Source organism: Monodelphis domestica, chromosome 3 (genome assembly GCF_027887165.1).
Source record: "Monodelphis domestica isolate mMonDom1 chromosome 3, mMonDom1.pri, whole genome shotgun sequence".
In the NCBI taxonomy this organism is placed as follows: Eukaryota; Metazoa; Chordata; class Mammalia; order Didelphimorphia; family Didelphidae; genus Monodelphis; species Monodelphis domestica.
The window spans coordinates 432,983,393-433,004,557 of NC_077229.1; the positions used below are offsets into that span (position 1 = coordinate 432,983,393).

At 34.9% G+C, this 21,165-nt stretch overlaps 1 protein-coding gene across 5 annotated transcripts in view; it reads left to right on the plus strand.

The window, feature by feature from the left end:
* Positions 1-21,165, plus strand: part of WDR7 (WD repeat domain 7) — a 579,662-nt gene that overhangs the window by 377,021 nt on the left and 181,476 nt on the right. For all 5 annotated transcript variants that reach the window (XM_007487542.3, XM_001366509.4, XM_001366558.4 and 2 more), the window contains one exon: positions 5,938-6,124. In XM_007487542.3, coding sequence (XP_007487604.1) covers positions 5,938-6,124 — 187 coding nt within the window. The remainder of the gene's footprint in view (positions 1-5,937; positions 6,125-21,165) is intronic.

The following is a 21,165-nucleotide window of genomic DNA, read 5'->3' on the forward strand; positions in this document are numbered from 1 at the left end:
ATAAACCTTTGTTTTCCATTTTGATACACAAAGTATCTGAATGATGGTATAGTTACTCACAAAGATGATAGCTATGATAATGAGGTTAAGACTCTCCGTTGATTCCCCTATAATTTTCAAAAGCTACTTGGACAATTATAAAGTCTTAATTTAGGTTTTACCTTTTATTTCTATCAGTTGCCAGTAATAATTCTACATTTCAATTCTATGTATAAAACAAAATGTATTTCAAGTACCTACTGTTTGCCAATCACTGTTATATTGTTTTAGTGTGCATTATTGTTCACCTTAGGTAACTTTTTATTTAAATGTATGACTATCTTAGAATATTAACAATAAATTTATTGATCAATGAATGAATGGATTCAAAAATTTCATTTATAATTAATTCAATTATAAAATTGAAAATTTTAATAATATCTAGTCATGAAGATGAGGATTTGTTTTTTAAAGTGATTTTTATCTTTTGAATTACCTTAAGAATTTAACTTCAATGCTCTCAAAGGATTAAAAGCCTTTACAGAATTATAAGATCATAGAGTTAGAGTTGGAAAACACCTTAGATATCATTAGTGCAACCCTCTTATTTTCTCAATAAGGAAGTTAAGACTGGACAAATTAAGACTTAACAAGGTAAAATGCCTTTCCAGAGATTACAGAACAGAGTTCAGATCTGGAGCAAGGCCCTCGGCTGGGATTTCCCTAATCTACTTGACCAATCTCAGTAGCAATGCCTATTAAAAAGGATTCTGATCTAAGGGTATGCTTTCTTCACTGAAGAAGGAAAATAAGAAAGCTTAAGAAGTGTGAGGACCACATCATAAATAAAACCCCCCAACCCTTTCTGATATCCTATTAAGAATATTCATGCTAAGAAATCAATCTTTATTTATATGTGAATTATGTATATTTATGTATGTAATTATTAATGTATAAATGTAGATAGAGACATTTAGATGGTTTCAAATACCAGACAATTTAAACCTTTTTTATCTTAATTTTTATAAACTGAATATTTAGAAGACATCATGAATAAGAAAATATATCTATTTACATGAATAATTGTCATTTTAATTCTTTAGCCATAGCTATTTAAGGTTCCGTCATTCTGTTAGATACCCACTTTCATAATCTAATTCATTCTCTTCTTCACCTCCATAGCCATCATTTCTCCAAATCTTATTGATTCTAACTCTTCAGAAATTCACGTTTATTCCTTTCTTTTTAAACAAAGGTTATAACACTAGACTAGATCCTCATCTCCTCTTTCCTGGACTATTATAATTGTCTCCTTAATAGCCTCTCTGCCTCCATTCTTTCCTCTCTTTTAATCTCTTCTCTATACTGCTCCCCGAATCCCCCCTCCCAGAAAAGTTTCCTAAAGTACAAATTTCCTAAAGAACACATTTCTATTAATATCAAACTAGTCATTAATCAAATTTATATATTCTATTAATATAAAAAATTAATATTCCCCTATTTGTTGCCTCTAAAAATCTAAATGGCTGAGACTAGCATTTAAGGACTTTCACAATATTTTGAATGATCTTAAGAGTTTTAGAAAATTTCCAACTCTTACACATACAACTTTAAGTGAAATTAACTTTCTCCTTTGTATATCTCTTATATGCCTATTTATTTACATGCTCTTTCCCTCATAATATGAGTGCTTCAAGGGTCTGGACTGCATTTTTGCCCTATTATCCACAGTACAACTTCTGGCACATATTAAATAGTTATGGACCAAGAATTAGCTTCCATCCTACCTTTCCAGCCTTATTTTTTCATAGACCTTTTCATAGACCCTGTGTTCTAGCTAAGAAAGTCAGCTTTCCTTCTCTTGCCAATATAAATTCATTACTGCCATGGATTCTTCTTTCCTACCTTGGTCTTTCAGAATCTCTGTCTTCCCTCAAGGCTCAGTTCAATTTTTATTTCTTCTAGAATCCTCTGTAGTTATTAGTGCTCTCTCCTTGAATTTTCCAAGAGCACTTAGGAAAATGAGAATAACAAGTGATTCTTATCTCCTTGTTCCCCTTTATTCCTCACCTTCCACATATCTGTATACATGTTATATCCTCCCCAGTGAGATGTAGCTTTTAGATAGAAAAGGTTTTTGTTTTTGCTTATGGCTATATGCATAGGGTTAATAAATGCTCTAGTAAAGCCTTACTTAGCATGGCACCATGGCATGGAAGTGACCTTGGGATCCTGATGGTTATACTAGTAAAAGGCACGCTCTAGCAGATTTACTATACTAGAGAGGTTCATATCATAGTCCCAGCCATAGATTATATCCAAGGACCAACCTGGATAAAAGAAAAGACTCATTACTGGTTGATTGAGCACTTGGTGATTCTTCCTTTGATGATGGTCACCTTTGAAACACTAGTAATATGTCAGTGACCTTTAATAGATTTCAAACTACCTCACCTTTAAAAAATCCAGATCATGATATAACTATTATTTAGTAGAATGAACTTCATTATATTCCTTTTGTCTCTGATTTGTCTTGATAGCACAGTATTGTGAAAAGAGCACTGGATAGAGAGTCATAGTGGATAGAGCACTTGGTTCTGTGGTCATAAATATCTGAGTTCAAATTCTGTCTCAAGCACTTATTAGCTAGCTATATGACCCTAAGCAAGTCACTTAACCTCTATATGCTTCAGTTTCCTCAACTTTTAAAAAGAGGGAGGCATAATGATGCTTCCTACCTCACAGAGTAGTTGTTAAGAAGAAAATGAGGTTTTTAGAAAAGCTTAGCACAATGCTTGGCACAGAGTAGACACTTCATAAATACATGTTACCTTCCTCCTCTTTTCTTCCCCTGCCCCCCTTCTTCTCTCTTATTTCAACACATTACCTGACTGGCCATATTGTTTAATCTTTCTGAGCTTTGATTTTCTCATCTATAAAAATAGCAATAGTTTTTTTTCTGCCTAGCTTAGAGGTTTGTGGTAAGAAAAGCACTTTATAGAGTACTATTGTGAACATTAGTTGTGGTAATTCTCAATATTGGTCTTATTCCTGTTCTGTCTCCCTTTCACCTCTTCATACCCATTAATGTGACTTTTTTGAAAATGTAAGATAACTGTTTGAAATAGTTAAATTGATATTTTATATCAGTCAATTAGCCTTTTTTTTATTGGACTTATAGCAATAGCAGCACCATCTTGGAATCCTTGAATTTTAGAATTAGAATCATATCTTCCTTCATTTAACCATATGTGAATTAAAAAAAAAGACAATTTGTTACAATGTTAATCCTATTAAACTTTTAGACTCTATGAAACCAATAGTAAACTATATGAACACATGAAGACCATATTTTATCTGTTTTTTAAATCCCCCATCACCTAACCTCAACACTGTTAACAGTAGTCTCAATAAATATTTGTTGAATCTATTTTTTCTAACAATATTGATGCAAAAAATCTTAAATAAAATATTAGCAAAGAGACTACAGAGAACTGGATGGTGCACAACTGTCCTCAGTTAACCCTGCTGGGAACGTGAGCCAACTCTTGAGGGATAGGGGAAACAATGACAGATGTAGCAACAAAGCTTTGCATGCTACAACTAGATTTCAAATGGTATGATGCAAATATAGTATTTATACCTAAGCCAGGAAGAGCAAAAACAGAAAGAAAACCATAGACCAATTTCTTTAAGAAATGTCAATGTAAAAATCTTAAATAAAATACTAACAAACAGACTAAAGAAATATATCACAAGGATTATCCACTATGACCAAGTGGGATTTTACCAGGAACATAAAGCTGTTTTAATATTAAGAAAACTATTAGCATAATTGACTATATTAATAACAAAACTAATAGAAATCACATGATGATTTATCTCAATAGATGCACAAAAAGCCTTTCAAAAATACAACACCCATTCCTATTAAAAATATTAGAAAATATAGGAATAAATGGACCTTTTCTTAAAATAAGTATTATCTGTCTAAAACCATCAGCAAGTATAATATGCAATGGAGGCAAATTAGAAACTTTCCCAGTAAGATCAGAGATGAAGCAAAGATACCTATTATTATCAGTGTTATTTAATATTATATTAGAAATGCTAACTTTAGCAATAAGAGAAAAGAAATGAAAGGAATTAAAACAGGGAGTGAGGAAACTTAACTCTCATTGTGCAGATGATATGATGACATACTTAGAGAATCATAGGAAATCAATTAAAAACTAGTTGGAATAATAACTAGCTAGCAGAGTTGCCGAATACACAATAAACCTACATAACATCAATATTTCTACATATTGCTAACAAAGTCCAGCAGCAAGAGATAGAGAAATTCCATGTAAAATAACTCTATACAATATAAAATATTTGAGAATCTACTTACCAAGACAAACACAGTAATTATACAAACATAATTATAAAATATTTCATCCAATTAGAGTGATATCTAAACAATTGGAAAAATATTAATTGCTCACAGCAGGATTAGCTAATTTAATAAAAATTATAATCCCACCTAAATTAGTTTACTTATTCAGTGCCATACCAATCAAGCTACCAAAAAATTGTTTTATGGAACTAGAAAAAATACTAACATTCATCTGAAAGAACAAAAGATCAAGAATTTCAAGGGAATTAATAAAAAAAAAGTGAAGGAATGTAGCATAGCATTGGCAGATCTCAAATTGTACTATAAAGCAACAATCATCAAAAACATTCTGATATTGGCTAAGAAATAGAATTGTGGATCAATGAAATAGATTAGATAGACAATATATATATAAGGGTAAATGACCTTAGAAATCTAGTGTTTGATAGACTCAAAGATCCCAGCTTTTGGGATAAGAATTCACTTTTAACAAAAACTGCTGGTAAAACTGGAAAACAGTATGGCAGAAACTAGGTATAGACCAATATCTCATACTCAATGCCAAGATAAAACCAAAACAGATATTTGATTTAGACATAAAGGTTGATACCACAAGTAAATTAGAGGAACATAGAAGTGAAGAATTTATGACCAAATAGGGGATAAAGAACATTACAAGATGTAAAATAATTTTGACTATATTGAATTAAAAAGGTTTTGTACAAACAAAACCAATGTAACCAAGATTAGAAGGGAAAAACTAAGTGGGGAGAATTTTTTTAATCAACTTAGTGTTTTGGGAACCCTCACCAAGAACAAATGAATGTCAAATTCTGTAATTGAAGTGAATAGTAAAAGGGTCAATGTGGTGTTAGCTCAACTTAGCAAAAGGGGAAAATCAACTACATTTTGCAGATTCAAACTAGAAAAATCATTTTTTAGAAAGTTCATAGCATCATGGTTTTTGAGCTTGCAAAGACTCAATAAGTCATTAAGCCTAAACCTATTATTTTACAGATGAGCAAATTAAGGACAGAGAGGTGAAGTGACTTGCCCAGGCTTACATATTCAATATTTAGGAATTTGAATCCCAGGTCTTCCTGACTCCAGGTCTAGTCCACTATGTCTTGTTTTCTTTCCAAGTTCACATGGAGGTCATAGTTAGCAGAACTGGGATTTGAACTCAGATCTGCTTTCAAATCCAGTGCCTACTTAACTCTATCATGCCGCCTCTTCTTAAAGAGAGCTACTGTGCTTTTGGTATAAATATTGTATAGTATAAATAAATAAAATTTTGTTGTCAAATTTAAAACTCTTGTTAGAATATAAATGTAAGTTAACAATGATTTTTCTATACTCCATATAGAGAGAACTAATTTCTACTCTGGTCATTTTATTAAACTTTTAAGGTATGTGATTTACAACTGTCTGAACTGGAAGCATCTCTTGTTGTCTTGGTATATTACTTCTTTATGATCTAAATTGATATCTAATTCAATCTGACATAAGGGCTACAATTTGAAGAAAATATCCAAGAAGGAAAATTAACTTATTCCTTTTCATTTTGTTTTGTATCTTAGGCAAGGCATTGACATTCCTTCTCCTACAACCACCTAGTCCTAAACTCCCTCCGCACAGCACAATTCGAAGAACTGCTATTGATCTAATTGGAAGAGGTTTTACAGTATGGGAGCCTTATATGGATGTGTCTGCTGTCCTAATGGGGCTTCTTGAGCTCTGTGCTGATGCTGAGAAGCAACTTGCTAAGTATGTGCTCAATTTTATTTTCATTCAATTGTTTATTCAAATTAGGGAAACAAATTTGGTATTGTCATATCATCTGCATAGGAATCTTCTTGTGAAAACATCCTTCACCAATACAGAGAGGTTTGTCTTCAAATTAATGTGAGAATTGCCTGGAGGACTGAAATTCTATGAGATTTTTATTTAAAGTCACATAGGTTTTGACACACTTGAACTTGTGTCTTCCTGATTACAAGGCAATGACATGGCCAGCCCTTTACTTTACCATATCATGATGTTGCTAATTCTAAATTATAATTATAGTCAATTGCAAATTGACTATGTTTAAAAGAAAGTTATAGTTCTGGGGGAAAGAAGGCCACAAGGGTTCTGGAATTAATACCTAGAAGCCAAATTAGGAGTGATACGATAAGATCTTTACTTAAGGAAGATATTCTAGAACCCAACTGGTGGGACCATGAGATGCAATAGATATTCTAAAGTAAAAATTGATAAGATTTAATAATTCATTTGATATGAGGAAGGTGGTTGATGAGAGAGAGAATGGTAAAGGATGATTTTAAAGATTATGAACTTTGGTGCCTGGTTAGATAGTGGTACTCCTGGTAAAACACTATAACTTTGGGCAAAAAATAGGTTTATGGGGGGGTAATGAATTCCTTCTAGGATATGTTGAATTTGAGGTGCTTATAGACATCTGACTGATAGCCATCAAACAGTTGATAATGTAAATCTAAAATTTAAAAGAATGAGTAAAGCTGAATATTTAGATTTGGGAACCACCTTTTTAGAGAGAACTAAAGCTAAGATAATGAGATCACCAAAAGAAAGTGTATAAAGAAGAGAGATGGACTCCAAGATAGAACCTTGGGGGAATAATAATCCAGCATTATCACAACACAGCATCAGTCTTGGACTCATTTTAGAATTGGATGGAGCCATAAAATTCATCTAATCCTATGCCTTCACTTTATACATGTAGAAATTGAACTCCTCTGAAGATTAGATATTTTGCCTAAATTTAAAGGTCATATTTAGACAAGAATTCAGTTAGCAGTTGCCTCTATAAAGAAAAAACATATACATATATATGTGGAGAGAGAGAGAGAGAGAGAGAGAGAGAGAGAGAGAGAGAGAGAGAGAGAGAATATTTAAATAAATAGCTACACTTGACATGAGATATATAATATCACTAAAGAACACTACAACTGAAGTAGTATCATGCACCTGACTGACACTTGATCGAAGTTGAAACTTGATTGCCTCTGGCAGACAGAGATATGTATGTTTGTGTTTTTAAATATCTTGGGCCTCAGTTTCCTCATTTATAAAATGAACATGCACTAGATGATCTAAGATCCTTTTTAGCCTGAAACATTTCTTTTGAGGTAAGATTATAAAATGAAATCCTTCCTATTTTCTTTATTTTCTAATAACTGTACTTGAATGATTATTTTGAGGATGGTGTTTATTGATCTAGAGGAAGCTATTATTTGTGAACAGATGAATGAGAAAAGGATAGCAGTGAGGTGGAGTGACTCCTGTTTTGCTCTCTCACTCTTTCTCTTCCTGGGCTGTAGTACAGAGGGTATAGTTCAGGAAAACATGTTTCTCCTATGGAAAGCCATGTTGGTAAGTTGAAAGAGGGTCTCCTTTAATCGATGATGGAAGGGATACCCCAAAATACCCAAGCACTAACCACCCAGGAAGACAAGCCTCCCCCCAGCCCACTGACTCAGTGGGGGGGAGGGGTCTTGACCAGCACTTAGCAATGGCTGATCAGTAACCCAGAGAATTGCTTCCTCCAAGCTCCTTAAATAAACCCCTTTTTACTATCTGACTGCAATTTGAATAGTTTAATAACTCAGGATAATTGGAAGTGAGGAAGGTCAGTTAGAGGTGTCAGTGTCCCTATTTCTAAGTCCCAAAGAGGTCCTTCATTCTGATTGCTTCAGAGCAAGATCAGAATTTCTCCTCACCTCCCAACTATTTCTCAAGTTGAATTCAATACTAAAGGAGTCAAGGTAAAAGTAAGGCAGGTGCAATAAGGATGAGAGGGGGTTTGGCTCTCGGACCATGAGTCCGAGACCCCCACAGGTCCAACGAGTCCTGAATCTCTCTGTAGATGTTACTAGAGATATCAAGACACTGTAATATTTTTCTTAAGAAGTCCCAGGGCTGTTTCTCTGAATATTCTTCAGCTGACTCTTGACTGATCTCCAACAAGGTAAGTCACTTCCTCTCACCTTGAGATCAAATCTCAAAAGCCTAGACCTCCTCTGGGAACTCTCCCAGGTCCTCGTTCTTTTCCCATGATCCTCTGCTATCAACCATCTTCATCCTTCAATCATATCCTCTTCCAACGTTCCATCCTTACCTTTGAATGCTGCTTACAGTACCTTCCTATAGCAGTATTTTTAATTCTTAGTTCTGTGCTTCCCTCGGAAGCATTCCTGGTGGTGGGCTTGGACCCAAGGTTCAAATCTGCAAGCTTGCTCTCCTTTAGGGAAAAGAAGCATGAAAATTATGAGGAAATCTTGCCTTCATAGCATGGGGCTAGAGCTATGATGATTTAGTGATAGCCTTTTTGGATGGGGATTATATATATGCTGGTAAAAATTGAATGCAGACTTATTTGCTTTTTTTTTTTAATTGTGTTTTCTTCCCCCTACCTTTGCCCTCACTTTAGTCTATAGCCACAGGGTATAGAGTTATATTCATTAGAATTTAATAATAGAGAGCCAGTTTAAGATCTGTGGGATTAGCAAGTAAATCATAAAGGGACTAAGATCAGATAAGAACAAGCTTCTAGTTCAGCTGTACTTATCTGGGCATTAAATAAAAATAGAAAAGCATCCTCAAGTGAAATTCAAATTCTCTTTAGGAAATTTAATCTCTTTGATACCTAAGCAGAACACTCTTGACCTTTTAACACTGATGAAAGCATTTATACTGAACCTTGATTGCTCTACAGTTTCTATTCTTATTGTTATATTGCTTAAAGATTTGTATGTTGACTGGGTGTGAAGGACATAAACTTGTCTATGCTGGGTTTTCCCTCCACTACCTCCAGAACGTCTCTTTATTTCCCTCATTTGTTCATTTTTACTGCTGATTAAACTTAAAAATTGACATCTTGTTGGAGCAAATTAAGTGTCTTTGTTTTGTTTCTGTAGCCATTTAAAAAAAAATTATTGGCTAGTTGTTATTAGATAATATTATCTTACCAAAAATATATTTTACCTAATCTGCAATGACTGATTAGTATTCTAATTCTTACAGTGTATATATAGTGTATATAGTGTTTAGCTTTACTTGTTATAGCAAATATAATCTTATTTCTAAGTTATTTTATTTGCTTTTAAAAATCAGCCGCTGTTAAATGTGCGGTGTGAATGTCTTCAATGTTATTTTGCTTCAAAATGTGGTTTGCTATTTTTTATGTAAAAAAAATATTACAAGTATCTATACTTCACCATTATTTCCCATTTCCTTCTAGAAGGTATTGCTGTACTCTGTACTCCTAAGTAGTTGGAAGTAGAATGAAGCATTAATCCTGCATTATCAAAGAATATGTAAAAATGTATTTGAATGTTAAATATAACATTTCAGTCTTCTTTTTCCTCAGGTTACATAGTAATGACTTTTCACATTATAAACGTCTGAAAAACTGGGGACTAAAAATCTGTGGGTGAAAAGTACAATCAACTCTTCATTTTCTCTGATAAAGGAGAATATAAATGGTAGTATAAATAAATCAAATCCTCAGATAAGCCAGAAACCTCATTTTATCTTATAGTTCATACATTTGCTTGTCAGACTATTTGCAAACAATACTGTTGTAACAGAAATTTTACTTTCTCTAGTTCTATTCTCTGGGGATAATCTTAATTTTGAGGGGTTTCCTAATGGGATTGGATCTTCTAATAGTTTATAATGCCTACTATGCCTCCATAGGGAATGTAGTGTGTGCTCAATAAATGTATTTTAAGTAGATTAATTAAAAACTAGAGAAATGCCACCAAAAGCAAATTGTACAACTTTAAAGAGAAAAAAAAGAATTTATAATCCACTAAATGATTGAATAAACTATCTAGTCCCTTTTTCAGTTTTAAAAACAGGATGATTATTCATTACCAAGTATACAAATAAAAATGCCCAATGAAGAATTAGGTTCCTCTACTAGTTCTCCTATATGTAGCTTCAATGTTAATATTCTCTCTTTTAAATGCATGCCATGCCCTACTCAAGATTCTTTGCTAATCATGCTCTCCGCCCTCTTCTCTATATATTCAAATTCCCTTTTGTGATTTAAGACCCAGGAAAAACTCCACTTCATCACTATACTCTTTGATTGATCTAATTCTCAATCATCTTTCTCTTCTCAGATCTCCTACATTTTGTGATTTAGCACTTCCTCTTCCTTCTATATTATCATATGCTGTTCCATCAATAAATGATTCTAGTATAATCCATAGTAATTAAACTATAAGCTCCTTGAGGACCAGAGGCTCTGTAATGACATTACCTTCATACTCCTCAGCATATCATTAGCACATAGCTAGAATAGTAGATGCTCAACCAATAGGTATATGAATGTATGAACAAATTTCTCATCTAGTAGGAATGACAGTTAAATTATAATTCATCCACAATAATTATGTATAATGTATGCAGAACAGTGTTAGGCACTGGAGTACATACAAAGTTTAGGTATGACAGTCTCTGTCCTCAGGGAGCCTTACACTGTAATAGAATTACATCAACAGATTATAGTATAAAATATGTAAAAAATGTTGAATGTTGCAAAATAAAATGCCTTCTGAAGATAAATTTAAAATATAAATATAAAAATATAAAGTGTTTAATGAAGGGTAAGACTCTTGTCAACTCTGGGTAGGGGAGAGGGAAGTGGGAATTCTCCAGTTTATTATTACTTTGTGCACAATAGTATTCCATCACCAACATATACCACAATTTGTTCAGCCATTCCCCAAGTGAAGGGCATCCCCTCATTTTCCAATGTTTGGCCACCACAAACAGTGTAACTATGAATATTCTTGTACAAGCCTTTTTCCTAATTATCTCTTTGGGGTACAAACCCAGCAGTGCTATGGCTTGATCAAAGGGCAGACAATCTTTTATCGCCCTTTGGGCATAGTTCCAGATTGCCCTCTAGAATGTTTGGATCAATTCACAACTCCACCAGCAATGCAATAATGTCCCAATTTTCCACATCCCCTCAACATTTATTACTTTCCTTTGCTGTCATGTTAGCCAGTCTACTAGGTGTGAGGTGATACCTCAGAGTTGTTTTGATTTGCATTCTCTGATTATAAGAGATTTAGAACATTTTCTCATGTGCTTATTAATGGCTTTGATTTCTTTATCTGAAAATTGTCTATTCATATCCGCTGCCCATTTATCAATTGGGGAATGACTTGATTTTTTTGTACAATTGATTTAGCTACTTATAAATTTAAGTGATTAGACCTTTGTCAGAGTTTTTTTGTTATAAAGATTGTTTCCCAATTTGTTGCTTCCCTTCTAATTTTGGTTGCATTGGTTTTGTTTGTCCAAAAACTTTTAAATTTAATATAATCAAAATTATTTATTTTGCCTTTTGTACTTTTTTTTCTAACTCTTGCTTGGTCTTAAAATCTTTCCTTTCCCAAAGGAAATCTAACCACTTTCTCCTAACATTCTCATTCATCCTCACAACTTCAACAATTGCCTTTATTCAGGAGATTTCCAAATCTGTACCTTTAAAGCAGATCACTCTTCTGAGCTCCAGATATTCAGCATCCCATTCATCTCTATTTGGCTACTAGCCTGAAAGTCATCATCTCCACACCAAACAAATTTCATTCCCACTAACCTGCCCTTCCTTCTAACTTCACTACTTCTATCTAAGGTAGTTCCTTGTTCATTGTCTAAGGATTTTCTTTGATTTTTTCTCTCTCTTCCAAATCTTAGTCAGTGACCAATTATTTTTTAAATTGCACATATGAATTTCATCTTCATGTTTCTCATGTCTGCTGTCTATTCCCAAAGCCACTACCTTAGTAAAGTTCATTATTACTACCAAAGGTCTAGATAACTTTAATGGTCTTCTAACAGGTTTCCTCAAATCCACCTGGCATACCTAGAGAATAATCTTTCTTCAACATTTAGGTGGTCCCTATATTTCTAGGTTCAAAAATCTTCAATAACTCCATATTACCTACTAAGCAAAGTTTAAAGTCATTTATTTAATATTCAAAGGCATACCACACTCTGATGTATACAGACTTTTCAGCCTTAGCTCAAACTACAGTCTTCATGCACTCAATAATATAGCCAAAATGCACTGCTCTGTTCTACCAAATATAAACTGTGTTCTCATATCTCCTTGTCTTTCCTCACATTGTTTCTAATGCCCAGAATGAAAATACTACCTTTGCCTACTGAATTTCTACTAATATTTTAAAATGCTAACTCAAAGAACCCTTCCACATGAATAGGCAATTTTAAGATAAATAAATCAAAACTGTCAATAAACACATGAAAAAGTGTTCTAAATCTTTTATAATCAGAAAAATGCAAATCAAAACAATTCTAAGGTACCACCGCACACCTAGCAGATTGGCTAACATGACAGCGAAGGAAAGTAATAAATGTTGGAGGGGATGTTGCAAAATTGGGAAATTAATATATTGCTGGTGGAGTTGTGAATTGATCCAGGCATTCTGGATGGCAATTTGGAACTATGCCCAAAGGGCGCTAAAAGACTTTGAACTAGCCATAGCACTGCTAGGTTTGTACCCCTTAGAGATTTGTACCCCAAATAAGGAAAAAGACTTATACCAAAATATTCACAGCCATTCTCTTTGTGGTGCCAAAAAACTGGAAAATGAGGAGGTACCCTCAGATTGGGGAATAGCTGAACAAATTGTGGTATATGCTGGTGATGGAATCCTATTGTGCTCAAAGGAATAATGAACTGAAGGAATTCCATGTGAACTGGAACAACCTCTAGGAATTGATGCAGAGTGAGAGGATCAGAACCAGGAAAACATTATACACAGAGACTGATACCCTGGGGTACAGTCGAATGTAATGAACTTCTCTACTAGTAACGATGCAATGATCCAGAATTATTCGGAAGGACATGTGAGAAAGAACACTATCCACATTCAGAGGAAGAACTGTGGGAAAAGAAACACAGAAGAAAAACAACTGCTTGATCACATGGGTTGATGGGGCTATGACTGGGGAACTAGACTCTAAATGATCACAGTGTAAATATCAATACTATGGAAATAGGTCTTGATCAATGACACATGTTAAACCCAGTGGAATAGTGGAATTGTACATCAGATACAGGAGGGGGTTGAAGGAGGGGAGGGAAAGAACATGAGTCTTGTAACCATGGGAAAATACTCTAAACCATCTAATTAAATACAATTTTTTAAAAAAGAAAGTGGTTAGGGAGAAAAGACCAACTCTATAGACACTTGGGGAACATTCACCATTTGGGGTTAGCCTGAAAAAGAGGAGATAGCAAAGGAGACCCAGAAGGAGCCATTAGAGATAGAACAATCAGGAGAGTAAGATATTTCTGAAGCCAAGAAAAGAAAATATGTATATTTGGAAATATAAAAAACACCCGCAAAAAGTCCTTGCTCTAAGGAAAAGAATTTAAATGAGGAAGACAATATGTAAATTACTAGAAGCAAGGAAAGTAAACATGGAATCAGTGAAGCTAAGCTGAAAGTGAAAAGTATTAGCTGAGAACTGGAAAAGGCCTCCTACAGAAGGTGGAATTTCAGCTGAGTCTTAAAGGAATCTCAGGAAGCTTAAAAGTTGGGAGTGAGGAGGGGAAAGCATGTCAGGATGGAGAACAATCATTGCACAGGCACAAAGAATGTCACATTCACGAAACCTCTAAGTAGGCCAATATTGTTAGATTATAAAGTGAATAGAGGGAAATAGAGTGTACGAATATTGGAAAAGTAGGAAGGTTACAGATTTTGAAGGACTTTAAATGCCAAACAGAGGACTTTATATTTGATCTGAGAAGTAATCGGTAGCCACTAGAGTTTATTTAGTAGGGGAGTTGATATGTTCAAACTTGCACTTCAAGGAAATCACATTGACAGCTGAGTAGAGGATGAATTCCAGTGGAGAGAATCTGAAAGAAAAAATATTTATTAGAAAGCTATTGCAATAGTCCTGGCCAGAGGTAATCAGGACCTTAAATAAAGTGATGGTTGTTTGAGTGTATATGTTTACATGTATACATAAATTCATATATCACACATATACATATCTATCTACACTCAATAAATGGCATGAAGGTAGATTTGACAACAAATTAGAGTAGTGAAGAAATGGTATTATCTAGTATATATAACTTTTAAAAAATAATTTTTTATGAAGATCTTGTTTCTACATTTCCTAAATTTAATCCAAAGTCTTTCCCCCTACCTCCAGGGAGCTATCTCATATAATAATCAAGATATGAGAGAAAAGAAAAAAAATCAGTAAAATGGATCAAAAATATAGCAAAATATTATATCTTCCACACTTGTGGCTCACCCAACATTGCAAAGGAGCAGAGAAAGATATGTTTTCATATCCTTTCTTTGGGGCCACACTTATTCTTTGTATATTTGTGATTGTATTGTGGCAACTGTACTTTGTCCAGTTTGCATCACTTGTCTGTGTCTTTCTCAGTTCATCATATTTATTTTTTCATACAGCATAAACATAAGGTTTTTTAAAGTTGAATACTAAAAGGGAATTAGAAAGATGGGGAGAAGGTTTCTTCTTTACATAGTAATTTATGAGAAGTGCATAATAGATATTTTTTGAATAAGATAGAAAGATCAAGAAGGGACTTTGAGGTGTTATATTTGATCATTTTGGGAGACAAGATAGGGAGGAAAGATTGAAAATACAATACAGAGTGAGGGAATGAACAATGGATACAATAGTCTTAGTCCCAAGTTCCAGTCATAGCTCTTCCTTTTACCACCTGTATGATCATTGTATAAGCCATTTCACTTCTCTAAGTTACCTTTATCTTTCCAATGAGGATAATAATGCCTACTCCTCTAAAGAAGTTTTGAGGGAAATGCTTTTTAAATCTTGATGAGAGTTTATATAAGGAGCTAGTTACCTCAAGTTCTTGAAGGAAATGAGAGGAAATAGAATGAGATGCTACTTCTATCCCCAGTGAATATGTAGAAGGAGGATGGAGAGCAATGTAATCAAACTGAAAAGATTCAAGTTGTAACATCTATGTATGACATACCAACAGATATACCACAGGGGGTGTTTGCAAAACATCAAAATGATGTGGGTCAGATCAAGTCAATTACTCCTGTCAGGATTGAGGTCAGGGAAGGAATACCACCTAAGATACCGCAATACAAATTGAGTGGAGAAGCAAGAGAAGGGATAACACCTATCATAAATAGTTTGCTTGAGCAAGGTATATTGAGACCTATGGTATCTGAATACAATAGCCCAATTTTAGCTATTAAAAAGAATAAGCTAAATGAAAATGGCACTCATGCCTGGAGATTTGTGATGGATTTGAGGGTTGTGAATAATTTTATAAGGAAAAGACACACTGTCACACCATCACCAAAAGATATAACTCAAATACCTGCAGAAGCTAAATGGTATACAGTGTTAGACTTGAGCAACGCTTACTTTACTATACTGTTGCACCCTGATTCTCAAAATATTTTTGCTTTCCAATGGGGGCAAACTCAGTTGTGCTATACTAGATTAGTTCAAGGTTGTTGTGAGTCTGCTTCAATATTTTGTCAACTGTTGCAAAGAAATCTAGCCACCATAACTTTCAAACGTAGTATATTGATATACTACGTGGATGATTTGCTGCTAGCAACTCCTGACCCAAAAACATGTTTGGAAGATTCAAAGAAATTATTGATAGAACTTCATAAGAGAGGACATAAAGTTTCTAAAAAGAAGATTCAATGGGTCTTTCCAACAGTGAAATATTTAGCATTTGTCCTGGAGGGGGGCACCAGAAAAATCTCTAATAAGAGGATGGCAGACATACAGAAGCTAGGCACCCCTAGAACTAAGAAAGAACTTAGAGCTTCTCTAGGGGTTGCTGGTTTCTCAATGCGGTACATAGTGGGATATTCTCATATTTCCAAGTGCTTTACTGATTTGACAAAGAAGGACATTAAAGAACCATTACAATTGAATAAAGAACATTTACATGCTTTGTCACAGTTGAGAGGAGCTATTCTATCAGCTCCAGCTTTGGGAATATCTGATTATAAGAAAGAATTCCACTTGTATGTCCATGAAGCAAAAGGCATTGCTTCTGGAATGCTTGCACAGTATTTTGGGTTGAATCTAAGGGCATTGCATTTTACAGTTCTATCCTTGACACAGTTGCACAAGGAATGGTGCATAGCCTCAGGAGTGTAGTAGCTACAGCTCTAATGGTCGAGAAGTCCTATGATATAGTACTAGGATGTAAATTGCATGTGTATTCTGCACACCAAATTGAAAAACTGTTATGGTTGCAGAATATGCATTCATTCAAACGATGCAAGAATATCCCAGTATGAAGTCATTTTGTTAGGCAAAGATAACATCACAATTCATTGATGTGCACCATTGAACCCAGCAACACTGATTCCTGATTTGCCAATGGATGGAGAAGTATTGCATGATTGTGCTCAAATAGTGGAACACATGCATAGGCCAAATGGACACCTTAAAGATACACCTCTTGTCGATCCAGAAATAGAATTATACACAGATGGATCCTCCTATGTTCACAATGGGAGAAAATTCACAGGGGCAGCAGTATTTGACAATGACAGAATGCTTTGGCATGCATCATTGCCAAGTCATGTCAGCTGTGGAAAGGAAACAAGACTGACAGTTGGTGGGGGAAGGGGCAACTGGGAGTGGCAGTTGGGTCTTGTGACTAGCACTTCTCCTTCCTGCCAACCAGACTTCCTTCCTGGTGTTGGAGGTGGGAGGAGTGTTGGCTTCTGAGTCTGGAGTGGTGTGCCTCTACTTGTTTCAGCCCAAAGACACAGGCCCATTCAGCTCTGAAGGTCAGACGTTCTTGTTCTTTTCTATCTACTGCTAAGATTCTGAATTTGACAAAGCTAGCATAGATATAGAGTAGACAGGAGTGGGAAAAACCCTCAACCAGCCAGTGGGGCCTGGCCTCAGCTCCAAAATCTGAGACAGACTCCAACCTTATTTAGGGACCTCCCTTGCACCTCTTTCCTGATATCTCTCCAATCCCAACTGATTATTAAACTTTATATTATTTGAATTCGCAGTCAGATAAGTGGACTATCTTTTCTGGGGCATAGAGGGAGCTAAACATCAATTCAGTCATTCAAGACAAACAGTCATTGGACCCCTGCTGCTTCCTCTCGGCAGGGGGCATCTCTCTCCTTTGCCTCACCAGCAGCAATATTCCTGCTCTCCCTTAAACTCCTCCATACCCTACTATAGACTGCCCATTATCCCTTTTTTCCAATCCCCCCATTTCCTTTCCCAGCAAATATTACACAGCACCCAAAGAGCCAAGAGTTCTGGGCAGGTCAAACATATGCATAAAGAATTGAAAACACAAATAGGTAAATTCTGTTCAGAAACACACTTAAAATGGACAGATGTTTTGCCTCTTGCTTTGTTCAACATAAGAACCAGGCCTAGTACTGATTTGCATATATCACCATTTGAAATGCTACATGGTCAGTCACTTTGGCATGGTAGGACAGTAAAGCCACCTTACTTGTCCATGTTAAGAGGGGAATGTGTTCTTCATGAATATTTAAAACAGATACAACGTAGAATTGAAGAACTAAGGAAACTAGGTTTGCTTGTGCAAAGAATACCACTAGATTTTTCATTGCATAAGATAAAACCAGGTGATAAGGTATATGTCAAGAACTTTAATAGAGAATCTCCCACAGAACCAATATGGATCGGTCCAGCTACGGTCGTAATGACAACCCCAACATCTATAAAGGTTGATCAAAGAGATCTATGGTTCCATGCTTCACATGTGAAATTGCATGCATGAAGATGTACACATGTAATGCTTACACATGAAGAATGATAAATCCTGACAAGCATTCATGAAGTTCTCAACTTCCATGCAAATCTAAATTTCAATCTTACATACACTCACATGTATAAAACTTACAAACATGCATGTTCATGTTTGTTCCTGAGTTTTTTCTGGAATGGAAGAACATGTGTTCAGTCAAGCCTGGAAGGAGATGACTTGGCATGCTGATCAAACGAAGGACCAGAGAGGAAGACAGAGTTATACAATGAACGTGAAAGGACATGGAAGGACTTTGAAATTTTGGAACTTTTCATCATAAGGATATGTAAGAATGCATCATACATGTTAACATCACATATATGCATGCACATCCTACATAGAAAAAGAAGGTATCTCATGGAACGGCTAAGTATATAACATGCATAGTTGCAAAACAAGAGACACACTGATAACAATTTCTATGGAAAATTCAAACAAAAATATTTCTTATCTGCATGAGTTTGCACAGAAATCTAGAATTATGTACATATGTAAATACTAATTTACTAATGAACTAATTTTATTAGAGTAACTTATTAATATTCTAATTATTAACATTAGTGACAGCTTAGTGAATTTGTTCAAGTCTTAGGAAAGTAGAGACAGATATAGAATTACTTAACTATAGAGGATACATTGCATTATGATTGTAGGTTAGCATTTGTTAGTATTAGAAGATTTTACTTAGTGAATTTACAGACATTAGGAGATAAGATAATTGCATGTTCAAAATGTTATGGAAATTGTTGGAATGATTTGAAAAATTGTTACAGGATTTGTTACGTAAAAATCATGTTCATGTAAATCCCTTACCTAAACCATTTTTCTATATATACCCACTCTTAGTTTAGCATCTAGGTAGACAGAATAGCTAAGATAAGTTAGTATTTTGTTGTTTTGGGAAGATAGAGGAATATTTAAGATAGTACAGAGTTCGACTATGGGGGGAGGGAGAAGAAAATGATCTTTGTTTCCAATGAATAATGTTTGAAAATGACCAAATAAAATAATGTTCAAAAATAAACAAACAAACAAACAAAAAAAGATAGTACAGAGTTAAGAATACATAGAGTTATAAACGGTAAGTATCATTAAAAAATGCAAGGTCATTTTTTAGGGAAAAAAAGGGAGGAATTGTAAAAGAGGGACTCTGCAGGGCAAACCAAGCATGCAACACAAAGCAAAAGGACTTCATCTGTCAATCAAAACTAACATTCTGTTTGGAATGTTCCCAGGAAAAGGCAGTTGGAAGCTAACCCCACAGTGGAACTGAACTCTCTTGGTTTTGGAGAGAGGAGAAAAGGAGAGACTTTTTTTTGGAGCTAGGTGGAGAGGCTTGTGACTGGGCCTCTCTTAGATTCTGACCTAGGCAGAGAGAGACCTTTGTGGCTTCTGACAGAGTGGTGGAGAAGAAACTGGGATTTCTTGCTTTGAACTAACTCTCTTGGTTTCTGGGAGAGAGGGGAAGAAAGAAGATTTTGTGTGTGGCTGAACCTCAAGAGTTAATTGTGTCTTTGGACTTGAATTAATCAAGATGAGATTATCTGGCTGTGGTTAAAAGAAGTAAAGAAGAAAAATACTTGTCCTCCAAATTCTCTGACTGTGCCTGAGTCACATTTGTGACAGAACTGCCTTTTTACCAATATCCTCCTAATTCCTTGTATAGATTAGGGAAAACCTCATCCCTCTCACCTTGTTCTCCATCCTGTCCTATCTTCCCCAATAAACCTCCTTACTTGAGAAAGAGAGAAAAAGTATCTTCTCTAAACCTCACACTTCACCTTGAGTTACATAGAAAGGTAGCTGACTAACAGGGGGGAGGGGAAGGGAGGCAGGAGGGAGTGGGTGGAAAACTGAGAGGTGAAGGGTGGAGGGTAGGCAAAATATTGATCTATAAGCCATCCAATATTGATCCATAGGCACCCTCTGGTAGTATCTCTGGTAGTATCTCTCTATCACTCTCAGAAATATCTCTATCTCCTAGTATATCCTTTATTACTATAAGCAACCCCAGTATCTCCTTTATTGCAACTAGAAATATTTCAAGTATCTCCAATTATCTAATTTATTATAGCAATGATATTGCAATTTGAGAATATAATAAAGGAGTCAACTTGGGTCAAGTTAAAATAGCCTCAATCATCTCACTAAAGTAAGAAATTAGGAGACTAGGTCATCTATGGAGAAGTGGATGTGCAACTAGAGACTTTTTTTCTAAGACAGAAGAATGGTAAAGACTAGGCATTGGGGATTAATTGACTCGCCCAGGGTCTTGCGGCTAGGAAATGTCAGAGGTCAGATTTGAACCTAGGACCTCCTGTCTCTAGACCTGGCTTTCAGTACATTGAGCCACCTAGCTACCCCTTTAGGGACTTTATTTAAAAAAAAAAAGTTTGAAAAAGTAGCTGTTTGGATTAAGATAAAGAGTCAGTAAGGATAATGCATTGCTAAACAGGATAGGTATTATTCAGATGAGTTTGTGTAACATGAAATTGTAGAAAATGGAATCAGTTCAGTTTTGTGGTTTTCTCATGAAGCATTTGGCACAAAAACAAAAGAACAGTTAGATCCTTCCCATGTTGAAAACTCATTAGAATAACAAGGTTTGAGATTTGAATATATTAGGTCATGATATGATAACATAGCAGGCCACATTAATGTGTTAGTCAAGATTGACTATAGGGGCAAATGAAGCAATTGACTTGAAATACGGAGATCCCTCAAAGAACTAAAAGTTCTGATAAGGACAAAGAATGAAGTTAGTGTGTGTTAGGTTAAAGAATGTAAAGGATAGGAAATTGTAATTGGATAATAAAATTTCAGATTAATTAATATTAGAAGCTACACAATGCTGAGAGATGAGGCAGTCTAAAATGAGATCATTCTGGTGTGTCCTTGAAGTGAGATAGAGAAAAAAATTCTTTGAATTAGA